General features: G+C 31.2%; 1 protein-coding gene across 1 annotated transcript; it reads left to right on the plus strand.

Annotated features, from left to right (window-relative positions):
* Positions 1 to 8,318: 8,318 nt before the first annotated feature.
* LOC142607815 (CBS domain-containing protein CBSX3, mitochondrial) lies at positions 8,319 to 11,960 on the plus strand. Its single transcript, XM_075779450.1, has 6 exons — positions 8,319 to 8,488; positions 9,703 to 9,966; positions 10,093 to 10,174; positions 11,241 to 11,314; positions 11,438 to 11,498; positions 11,603 to 11,960. Exons 2-6 carry the CDS (start codon positions 9,709 to 9,711, stop codon positions 11,743 to 11,745), a joined length of 618 nt encoding a protein of 205 aa, XP_075635565.1. The 5' UTR covers positions 8,319 to 8,488; positions 9,703 to 9,708; the 3' UTR covers positions 11,746 to 11,960.
* The last annotated feature ends 704 nt before the right edge of the window (positions 11,961 to 12,664 follow it).

The following is a 12,664-nucleotide window of genomic DNA, read 5'->3' on the forward strand; positions in this document are numbered from 1 at the left end:
TAATTTGTTCTTAAGTTCCATTAAAGTTCTCCAAGTTTTTGGTTTCTTTCTCTTTCTTCTAACAGAGAAGTTGAAACTGTAATTTTTCTCTCTCTTCGTGTTAATTTTCAATGTGTTGTTAGCAATTTGTGACTCTTTTTTGTGGGCTTAATTTTGAAGCCAATCTGGTATAAAACGTGGGATCAAATGTTGTGCTATATTTTGGGATTGTATTTTGATAGATCTGTGGCTTGTACTTTGATGGTATTGCTTGATTTAATTTGTATTAGTTTTTGGGTGTATATTCTTCATGTTTGTGAATTGTGAGAAACTAATACCATATTTTAATCTTGTTTTTCTTTTGTTTTTTTTTTTTTGTTTTTTGTTTTTGTTTTTCCTGTTTTGGGAGGAAAGAGACATGAAACTGGTGTAAAAAGACATATTTACCCTTCTTTTTTAACAGAGGTGGGTAACAGAGACTAAACGAAAGTAACGTCAAGTGAGTAAAGTGTCAAAAATGAAACCACAGGTGGGTAAGTTAAATTCGGCTAAACCACAGGTGGGTAATCTGTAATTATTTCTAAATTTTACTTTGGAATTGTGTTTCTAAATGACAATTTCAAAGCAAATGTGATATATTGAACACAATTTTCTAGGTCAATACTATGCACGGTCATCTCTTAACATGTTGTCTTTTTTTTTGGTGGTAAAGTGTTCATTTGAAAACATGATTTCACCATTAGAGAAATCTTTTTTTTTTTTTAATTTCACACAAAGGTGTTGATACCCAATTTCGCGACACATGTTTTGCAAGTTTGACTTCCTTGTAGGCTCAATTCATATATTATATTTTATTTTATTCTTTTCAACATGGCCCAAGCCCATGCGACTTATTGGGGAAATTGAGAAAGTGAGATTTAGAGGATATGGGTCGATTCATTTCAAACCTTTTGCATGAGACCACCACATGCTTGCTATCAAGTGGGCAAGGGACACTAGTAGCATCTCAGACTCATGGAGGAGGTCTTGTATTCGAAATTTCCACCCCAAAAGAGCTTTTATGCTATAGCTGACTGTGGCCCAAAGTTTCTGCCCTAACCTAATTTTGCTATCATATTTTCTTTTCCACCAAAAAAAAAAACAGCTAACCCTAAACTAATTAGCTAGTCTATTGTAGCCAAATGCAGTTGTCAAAAGCCTACAATGACAAGGAAAGAATAGCTAATGGAGTTAGCCACTTTATTTCCAAAATCATGCTAAAAGCATGCCAAACTCGTCCCTAAACAAAAACAATCCAAGTCAAAACACCAAAATAGTATCATTGGGGATAAAAGCCTCTTCCACTACTCAAAAACCAGTCCCTAGCAACACCCCAAATTCTATATAAAACTCTCTCTTCAGTTCAAAACAAAACCAACCACATTTTCCCCATAGAGCTGAAACTTAAGAGCAAAAGCCCACTGAGCTAGGAAACATTCTCACAATTCTGAACCTTAAGGGTAGAAATATGGGTACAAGGGAACTTTCCCTCTATTCCTCACAACCTCTCACATTTTCCTCTTCTTGCTGACTGTGGGTCGAACTTTTAGACCTGTTATGTTTTTATGGTTTTTTTGCACTTTTGTTAAGCCCATTTAGCCAGCTAACATTCTCGCAATTCTGAAGCATAAGGGTTGAAATATAGGTACAAGGGAACCTCCCCTCTCTTCCTCACAACCTCTCTCAAATTCCTTTACCTGCTGACTGTGGGTCCAACTTTCATACCTGTTGTATTTTTATATTTTTTTCTGCACTTTTGTTATTAGTATTTTGATTCTCTCTTGTCAAAGCACCATTAACCTTTTGTTCATTATACTTTTGGAATTTTGGGCTTGATTCTCCATAATAAACACTTGTAAAGAATGCAATTTTAAATCCATGAAATCTATTATATAAACCTCTATAAATATTATTTAAGACTTATCAAATTTTGTATTCTCTCCTACAACAAGGGTTCCATTTGTATTTGTGTTATGTTCATATGTGTGTTATTAGATTAAATTAATTTTATTGAGAAGTAAAATTTATATGTTACTATTTCTCATTTTTAATTTTGTTGTTAATGATATTATATGTGTGTGAAAGAAATTGTCTAATATTATGAGCATGTAACTTTTTTTATTATATTAAATTTCATTGTAATTCATTTTTATTTTTGGTTTGTACAAATATTAATATCCATACTTATATTTATCACCCACAACACATTTGAATAGTATTCATGAATATATATATATATATATATATATATATATATTTTTTTTTTTACAGAGTTTCAACTTATAACGTTCGCTCTTGATAATAACTACGAAAATATATTTTTTTAACATAGTATGTTATAAATATCAACAACATATTCCTTCACAAGATTGCTATTAGCAAGTAATATTAAATCTACATCATGAAAAGGAATTCACATCTTAATATGATCATGCAACAATTTGCTTGAACTAATATTTTTTTCTAACAACTGTCTATATCCTTTTTATCCCTTACGACTCCTTTAATATTGAATTTTCATGACTCTCCACTCATTTTTAAGGAGATCTTGTTTAGAAAAAAGAGGTCATTAGTGTATCAAAATGTAATTCTTTAAAGGTTTGAAAAACAAAATACTCTGTAGTCTATACTCTTCAAGTGCATAATACACTTTAGATGTACTACAAATATTTAGGCAAATGAAAAACCTCTGGTTAAGTCCTTAGGTTTTTAATTATTAAATTCAAGAACTTTTTTCATATAAATATATTGTGTGATTGTTTGAATCGAAAAAACAATACTTTATATACAATTTATATGATCTAGACTCAAGTGATTATTAATTGATTATTTTTTCAATAAAATTATTCTAAAAGTTTATAGCCAAAACCGTGTAACACACGAGAGTAATGCTCGTATATAATATAAAACCAAAACGTTTAATTTTTTGTTGATCATTCCTTATTGCCATGTATACATTTAAAAACACCAAATAGTTGTGACTTTTTATTTTTCAATAGACACATTTTCGATCAATAGATACATTTTTATTCAATAAATACATTTTCAATCAATAGGCATATTTTCATTCAATAATACATTTTTCATTCAATAGACATATTTACATTCAATACACATATTTTTGGCCAATAGACACCTCTTCATTTAATAGGCACATTTTCGGCCAATAGGCACATTTTCGGTCAATAGAAACCGTTTAGTATATCTAATATGAAGGGTTATGACTTTTCAATAAACATCTTTTGATAGGTACCTTTTTCATTCAATAGACACATTTTCGGTCAATATGCATCATTTGGTATATACAATATGAAGGGTTATGACTTTTGAACAGACACCTTTTGATACACAACTTTTCATTCAACATATGTGATTTTAAATTCAATTATCATATGCATCGCACGGGTTAACGACTAGTGTCTATATATATATATAATCGAAACCTTTGACTTTTTGTTGAACTCTCTACAATTTATCACATTAGCATTTTTTTTAATATATTTTTAATTTGATTTAATTCTTCCAATTTTATAGCACAAAATTGTAGAAAATTTCTTTTTTTTTAAAAAAAAATTTAGTTGTTTGGTGCCATACAATCACTATATTTAAAGAAAACCGAAATGATAGACATCTCTCGTGAGAAGTGGGAAGTGAAAGCACGTGTATGTATACAAATTCCCCTTTCAACTTCTCTAATGAAGTAAGCCTTGAAGTACCTGTATCTGTATTATGAATATTATGTTATGCTGAGTTGTCTTTACTCTTTTTGTTGTGAAATAATATAACTTACTTGTACCAACATATTCATCCTTTAAGAAAAATTATATTACCAAATTTGATGAAGAATCCATAACCCTAACCAAATTTGATTAAGAATCCATAACCCTATATTATATTATAAATAGTTTTTCATTCCTTATTACAATCTCTTGCATTGATTTTGGTTCTTGGAGCGCCTTCAAAACAAAAAAACATGTAAAGTTTTCCTTAATTAGAAAAAGTTTGATGAAACATAAAAGGTAAAAGAACTAAAGAACACACAATCTGAAAAATAAATAAATAGTGACTATATTCGGTATAGGCTTTTGGAGATTGTTGTTTTTATTTTTTGAATTCATCACGTTCATGTGTATGTATGTATTGGGTTTAATTGAATTGAAATTATCTTTAAAATTTTGGTTTTGATTGAATAATGAAAATGGCAGAAAAAGTATGTTCCAATATTTTGAGTCTTTTGTATATGTGTTATTGTAGTTTAAACTTGGTATTTGAATTGTTAAATTGTTAATTCAAATATTCATTGTTCATCTATTAATTATGAATAATAATATTACTATTTACAACTATCATCATATGGTATCAATGATGTGATCATTATGAATACTTTCCTTTAGAGTTTAAATAGAGTCTATTTTACGATTAAAAAAATTTACAATCAAAAGACTTTTGAAATTAAAAAAAAAAAATTATTGGATACATTGGATCTTAAATGACTTCTATTAAACTTCATCTTTTATGACATCATTGAAAAGAAAACTCATATAGATAGGTATTAGGATATCATTTGAAATTATTATAATGGACTAACGTATTACACATGGTACGGATCTAACTGTAACATCATATGTTATAAAATAAAAATTGGGACTATGATTATCTTCTCTTTGCAAAAAATGGTTAAATTCTCATTAATTGTGATAGTTTACTTTTAGGTAAAATAGAAACTCTATTAACAAATGTAGGGATAAAAGGCCCAAAAGTATATGTTGGGCCGTAGGTTTTGTCCGAGGATGCTTAAGGTGATCTGAGGAGGAAAACCTCATCGGCTAAGCAAAGTAGAGATTAGAAGGTTTGGTTTGCCAGGGAGGGCAACACCCCAGAAGGTTCTGCTAATAAGAACAAACATCAGGGAAGCCTGGGACAGGAAAGCTAAAGAAATATTTAGAGAAAAGCTACTATCGCCGCATTGAATACTCTGTAGTTAACCCTCTAGCCGCATTAATGTGGAAGTGATACATGAATAGTGGCAAGTAGTCTTACAGCTACTCTTAAAGACTTTAGGAAGGTGCTGATGGGACAAGGATTAAAGCCAATAGCTTGACCTACACGAGGATGGTGGAGATGAAGAAAAAGGGGTATATATTGGAGGTGGAATCCCCTTATAGATGTTGTATTTGAAAATATAGAGAAAACCACTGTAGCACCAGTTACTGGACTTGTAACCAAATTCAAAAGAAACATATATAAGATCTAGTCTCCTCTGACTGTGCCAAAGATGATTTACTTGAGCAAAACCATTTTATTCTTATTCCCTTTTCATCTAGGCTCGTTACAATTATTATCTGGTTCATTAGAGCCTGGTTTTCCAGCCCACTCTCTATAAATTTATTGTATTGAGCTATTTGGGTCTAGATCCTTTGCCCTTCGGCTTAGGCACCAAATCGGGTTCTTTAAGAAATTTAAAATTCGATTTCAAAAAATTTCCAGAACATTAGATTTTATTTTAATAATTTTATATTGTAAAAGAATAAAATTTATACATTACATACAATTATTACTTCAGTTACTTTCTAAATGATGGAGGATATGAAAATACAATTCGTAGATCTACTATCAAGATAGCATAGATTAGATTGGTGGTGGATAGTAAATTTAATTGTAGTTGAGTATTATGTGAAGTTATCACCATAGAATAACAATTAGTTGGTTATAAATTACATTGCCTCTTTATATTATCCACTATCCATAATTTTAAAATGTTAAGATGGCCAACGATGAATAACTATTTTATTTGTAAAATATTTGATCAAACAGTAAATAAAATATGATTAACATGAAAGTCAACATGTATGTTAAATATAATAATAATAAATAATCCAATGATGTAATTTTGAATATATTAAATCAACAAAAAAATCAATATAAGATAACATTAATAAAAATATATACATGTACTTGATCATCTCCATGCATATAAAGAGAACTATATAAATTAGAGGTGTGTATGGGTCATGTTGGGTTGGGTTGAGGGGATTTTTCGACCCAACCCACCATGGTGGGTTAAAAAAAATCCAAACCACTCATATGTATTGGGTTGGGTTGAACCCATGGGTTAAATAGAATTTTTTTTAAAATTATTTTTATTACTATTATTATTAACTTGAGCAAGAAATATATATATATATATATAAATATATATATATATATCCCATTTGCTACATGAGTTGATAAATAAAATATTCATAAATTAGTATTCTAACTCATTTTTAAACAAAATATATCCAACTGAGCTGATAAACAATTTATACATGAACTAGTATCCTAACTCAGTTATAGACAAATAGAAGTAGAATGGGAGAGTTGGAGTGGGAGGCGGCACAGAGAGAAATAAGATTTTTAGGTAATTGGGTTTTAGATAGGAAGAGCCAAATATGAGAAAACATTATTAATTATATAATATATTTATATATATATAAATTTTAAATTTTAAATATATAAGTGAGTCGTGTCGGGTTAGACAAGTTTGTGATTGTTATAATTCACACCCAACCCAACTCGTTATTAAAAAAAAATTCATAACCCAACCCAACCCAACCCACCAACCACTAAAAATCAACCTAATACGATGGGTTGGGTTGGATCATATTGGTTTTAGTGGGTTGATAGATTGGCTGCATACTCCTATTATAAATAAATTGAGCCAAAATGATTAGTGTATAGAAAAAAAGATTGCATCTACCTTAACACATGATAATGAGTTTAAACTTCAGCGTGAATGCAAAGATTTGGGGTTTGTTTGGATACCGTTTATTTTGTCGAAAACTAAAAACACTATAGCAAAATAATTTTTGAATGTGTGAATAGTATCATGTGACTCACTTTTAATGAAAAAGTTACTGAAAAAAAAAAGATTTGTGGGTCTCATAAGCAGTGCATGGGAGCCACTTATAGACAAAATCCATGTGAAAACACTGTTCTAGATAAAAAAATATAAAAAAAAAAGGAAAACGCAAACGTGAAGCCAAAGGCATACTTGTTGGTGAGCGTTTGGATTCAGCGTTTTGGCGTCTGCGTTTCTCCTTCAGCGTTTTGCCTCTTTTTTTTTTTTCCCCAGCCGCACTTGTTGACTTTCCTGCGTTTCACTTTTTTTTTTTTTTTTTCCCTGCAGCAGCATGCTTTTCAGGGGACAATGGCTACTGTTTATGAACAGTAGCCGTATATTTTTGACTTCTCAACCATTTTCTGCCGTGAACAGTGCATTTGTGCACTGTTCATGGACCCACAAATTTTATTTTCAGTTATTTTTTTATTAAAAATAGGACCCACCATACTATTCACACATTTAAAAATTATTTTGCTACAGTGTTTTCAGTTTTTAATTTTCAATTTTTAGCAATAAGTTTTATCCAAACGGACCCTTGGTGATTCAGGAGACTAAAGTAAGCGATTTCCCAATGTATACGCCTCTTATCAATTATTTAGACCTTAGCCTATAACTAAGGTTTTTTTTTTTTTTTTTGAGAATAACTAAGGTTCTTGTTTTTGGATACATCAGATATAAATTATTAATAAAATAGTATCATTTTGTATAAAATAAAAATGCTCAATTACAAATTGTGCCATCTAACTTTGTTTAAAATTTAATTCAATCATGTAACTTCATTTTCATTTTTTCATTGTTTCTCAAAAAAAAAAAAGTTCTCTAATTTTCAATTTTGTTAAATTCAATCTTTTAGTTAGTCTCTGATACCGTTAATTTTAAATCCTATTAAATACAAAACTATGTCATCTTGGAATCTTTAATGACTAAATTAATAAAGACTAATGAGAAGACTAAATTAAATAAAATTAAAAGTTAAATGTTTAAATTAAATTTTATGCAAAAATAAATGATGCAATTTGTAATAAGGGCCCGTTTGGTAATTTTATTCTAATAACATTGTTTGTATTTTTTGAAAATACACATAGGTGAAAAAATATATAAAATACATGTAATGTTGTTTAAACACTGAAAATTATTGTTTAAAATATACTATCAAACATTTAGGGGCCATTTTATATGTGATTTTGAGCAACAATTTTCAGTTTTTAAATAATATTATATGTATTTTTTCACATTTATCAACTACACAGATTTCTAAAAAATACAAACAACGTCGTCAAACACCCCTTAATAAAAAAAAAATTAAAAAAAAAGTTCATTGACTCAGCTCACACATTTTGTTATTGTTGTAACAGACCGTGAATGAAAAGTTGAGAAATCTGTTTCGGATAAGTGTTGCACTTGCACGTGCGAAGGTAGAAGTGGACCCATAAGCACTAGGGCTCAGTCATTATCCAAAACCGAACTTGCTGCTGCTACTACTCCTACAACTTACAATTTATAGATAGAAAGTGTACTCTCTCTCTCTCTCTCTGTCTCTCACTGTGTGTGTGTGTGTGTTTCCGGTGGAATCGCATTCTCTCTCTGGTACTCTGTTTTCAACTTTTTCTTTCTTCCTCTCTGCTTCATATTATTCATCTATGATTTTATCTATGATTTCTGAGAGCTTGATCATCTTAATATTAGTGGACTTTTTTACACTACTACCAAATCTTTGGTGGTGTGTGCTCAAAATGGGTTCGATCACACTGTTGCTCTGAGTTTTGTGCTCATTTTTCTTCACAAATCAATTCAGTACAACAATTTGTAACTGGGTTTAGTACAAAAGTCGATGGACCGATGTTGTATATGTTCATTTTTCCCATTTAGGAAATCTATCGTCATTTTCGTGTCTGAATTAATTTCCATATATGTTTGTAAGAGCAAATTAATGAGTTTAATTTCGCGTGTTTTTACTTCTTATCATAGATCTAATCATAAATGTTTCGGATACTTTGATCTGGGCATGTTCTGTTCCGACATGTCTATTTAGTTGTAACATGTTTGATCATCCTAGGTTTGACTTGTAAAAGTTAAGTAGCACAGGTTTACGGATGTAATACTTTTTTTTTTTTTTTTAACGACTAGTAGATTTGAAATCTGTCTTTATTTATTTATTCATACTCACTGGGTGTTAATTCATGTAGGATTTGGTAGCATCCTTTCAAGTATTTCATTTATGCATCGATATTGAAAGCAATAATGATAGAATTATGTGGATAAATGATTAAATTTACAATCTGTAATTTAACATGGTATCATGGGTCCTGAGTTTAAGCTGTGACTCCTCCACTATACCTCCCATTTAAAATTCCACTTTTGAGTTCGATCCTTGATTAAGCCATAAACTTTGCATGTGATTGGTTTTCGGTGCATCTCTATATATTAAGAGGATTCAGAAATTTGTTATGGCTTTTTTGACTTTCAAAAATACCCATAATTTAATTAACTTATCATTATTCCTAAAACATAAGAAATGGGGTTAAAACAATAAATCGATAAATTTAAAAACAAAAAACCTACATAGTAAAAACTCATTGAACTTGGTATCAGAGGTACTGAGTTCAATCTGTGTCTCCTCCACTATACCTCTCATTTAAAATTCTATGTATGAGTTCGATCCCTGATTAAGCAAGAAACTTTGCATGTGATTGGTTTTTGGTTCATATGTATTAAGGGCTTATCACTTCTTCCCTTGTGAAGCATGACCAGCTACATGTGTAAGTGGTTACAACATTCATTATTTTTCTCTTTTTTAACAGGTAAAAATGCAAGGAGCTCTTCGATCATTTTTGTCACATGGAAACATTGTCAAAAATGCAGTGTTACAACACATCCGTCCAATGACTCCCTTAATGCAACCTGTTATGTTTTCTCGCTTTGAGTCAGTGACAGCTGCTCGCATGGAAGAGCAAGGTTTTGAAAGCACTACAATTTCAGATGTCTTGAAAGCAAAAGGTAAAAGTGCTGATGGCTCCTGGCTTTGGTGCACTACGGAGGACAGTGTTTACGAAGCTGTTAAGTCGGTATGCATATTTGATCCTTATGAAAAATCTTTTATTTATTATTTTTTAAAGTATGATTAGTATTGGAATGATTTTGATGTGCTTTTCCATTGATGTCTAGACTTAAATAAATCATTTCCTTTTCAGATGACCCATCACAATGTTGGGGCCTTGGTCGTTGTGAAACCCGGAGCGAAAGAAGCACTTGCTGGCATTATTACGGAGAGAGGTTTGTGATATTGAAAAGACCCTTTATCTCATTTACTTGATATTTGAAGAACTGTTTTGTTTGTCACGAATTATTATAAGAGGGGTTTTTCTTCCGAAGTTGCACTCTTATTTTGTATACTAGGATTATCATATCATCCACTGGTACATTAACTAGGTGAATTACACTAGGATCTAATTATATTAGGTAAAGAGCTTCGAATGTTCTGGCTTCTACAGTAATTTTATTTCCTTATTTGTTTACACCTTTTTGACCCAGATTCTAGAATAATGGAAATCCACTAGATCTCATTGATTTGGTTATCCAATGCTGCATCTAAGTCATTCCACTACCTGAAAGTTGTCTCATGCTTCTCTCTGTTGGATAGTATTGCTCAAAAGATAACAATAAACACCCCCCGCCCCCTCTCTTGTTTTTCATAAAGGATGGTATTTCTTAATTATTTTACTCTATAGAATTTATTAACAACAACTGGTACCCAAAAAGAATATAAAAGAAGAGGAACTTGAAGAATATTTGTGAACTTTCAATGTGGAGGATATACTTTTGCAAAATGGTCAATATAGCTAGCAGCTATTTACGCTAAGCAGTAATACTTGGGAATTTGAAATTTTTTTCGAGGGAATGAGCTCATTGTATGGCTTTGGAACACTTCATTATGAGACGAAAGATTTTTGATGGCTGCAACAATTGAAGATATTTCATTTGGCTTAGTAGAGATGATTTGTATATTTCATTTGAGTTTAAAGTTCACTCCAAAGAACAATGGCTGGTATCAACAGTGATATGTGTGATTTCACTGGAATCTCACTAAAAGGTTGAAACTCAACCATGTTCACTGCCAAAAAAGGGGAAAAAACTGCCTGTGCAGAGCTTCTTCCTGGATTTTCAAGTTCATATTCCATCTCTTCTATTTATATATTTATTCATTGCTTGAACATATACAATACCCTTAATTTTAATATAATGGAATTAGTGGCTGCACATAATGTATGAACAATGGTTGGTAGGGGTATCTGTACTTGTTTTAGTTAATCGAGTTTTCTATTTGATCATATAATTCCAGATTATCTGAGGAAGATCATAGTACAGGGAAGATCATCCAAGTCAACCAAGGTTGGGGATATCATGACTGAGGAGGTATATGTTTTCTCCCTCTCAGCAGGATATCATTCTTGCTTTATGTCAATTGTCTATCAAAGGTTGTTTACATTTCCTGTGTTATATCTAACAATGGCATGTGCTATAACGCGGTGGCTGCAGAACAAGCTTATCACAGTCACACTTGACACCAAAGTTTTGCGGGCAATGCAACTGATGACAGGTATTATATGCTGCTTCTCATCATTATTGATAATAATTCTCTCTTTCTTTCCCTCTCTCTTAATTCGCTATAATTTAAGCTTGGAACTCATGGTTGGGTGGCAGAGAACCGTATCAGGCATATTCCAGTCGTAGATGGAAAGGGGATGATAGGCATGGTGTCCATTGGAGATGTGGTCCGTGCTGTGGTTAGTGAGCACCGGGAGGAGCTAGAGCGCTTGAATGCTTTTATACAAGGAGGTTACTAGATGATGATGACAATGGTGATTAGATGCTCTCGAAAGCTTCATCAAAAGATTACCTGCTCTTTGAGCACTAATAAGCTTGAGTGCTTGTTAATATGGTGTGCTGTTTGCAATTTCTGTTTTATGGTTATTTCAGTTTCGGACTTGGATGTAAAAATGATGAAAAAACCAGCATAATGTCTACAACCTAATAATAAGCACTGCAATGTTGCATGAAATATCTTTGCCATACCTATGGCTTGTTTATTAGTAGTTAGGACTTAGGATCCCCTCGTCTTTTCACGGGGAGATTGGAAGAGTTGAGCTTGAAAGTTTTGGTTGATGAGGCAGGGGCCCTAGATCATCTTATATTTCTCATCCACCCACAAACTAATTTATATATAATCTCAGTTTTCTCAGACATTTCATTTCTGAATGACACCTAAGTTTTGAGACCTCAAAATTTTATGTCATTATTTTAATATATATTATTTTAATTGAATTTATATTTTATATTATATTTAAACAATATATATGGGAATAGTGTTCTATCGTATTTTCTTTAAACTAGCTTGTAATTTCATACATATGCATGAGATATATTTAAAAATAAGTATAACTAAATACGTGTTAAAACACCAAGTTTATATATAGAGGGCGTTTGGATTCAACTTATCCCAGCGTTTTTAGCTTCTTCATCATTTTTTTTTTTTTTTTTTTTTTTTTTTTTTTTTTTTTTTCAGCCGTAGTTGTTGACTAATTCCTCATGAACAGTGCATCTGTGCACTGTTCATGGACCCACAAATTTCACTTTTCAGCAACTTTTTCATTAAAAATAGGTTCCACGATACTATTCACACATTTAAAAATTATTTTGCTACAGTGTTTTCAGTTTTCAGTTTTCAGCAATAAGTTCTATCCAAACGGACCCATAATATCTATA

Source organism: Castanea sativa, chromosome 8 (genome assembly GCF_040712315.1).
Source record: "Castanea sativa cultivar Marrone di Chiusa Pesio chromosome 8, ASM4071231v1".
NCBI classification, from domain to species: Eukaryota; Viridiplantae; Streptophyta; class Magnoliopsida; order Fagales; family Fagaceae; genus Castanea; species Castanea sativa.

What these genes read in the sequence shown, in the direction of transcription:
- LOC142607815 (XM_075779450.1), top strand. Translation starts at nt 9,709, where the DNA reads ATGCAAGGAGCTCTTCGATCATTTTTGTCACATGGAAACATTGTCAAA. An exon ending in TGGCATTATTACGGAGAGAG is followed by an intron (nt 10,175 to 11,240) that starts GTTTGTGATATT and finishes ATATAATTCCAG; the next exon opens with ATTATCTGAGGAAGATCATA. An exon ending in GGCAATGCAACTGATGACAG is followed by an intron (nt 11,499 to 11,602) that starts GTATTATATGCT and finishes GTTGGGTGGCAG; the next exon opens with AGAACCGTATCAGGCATATT.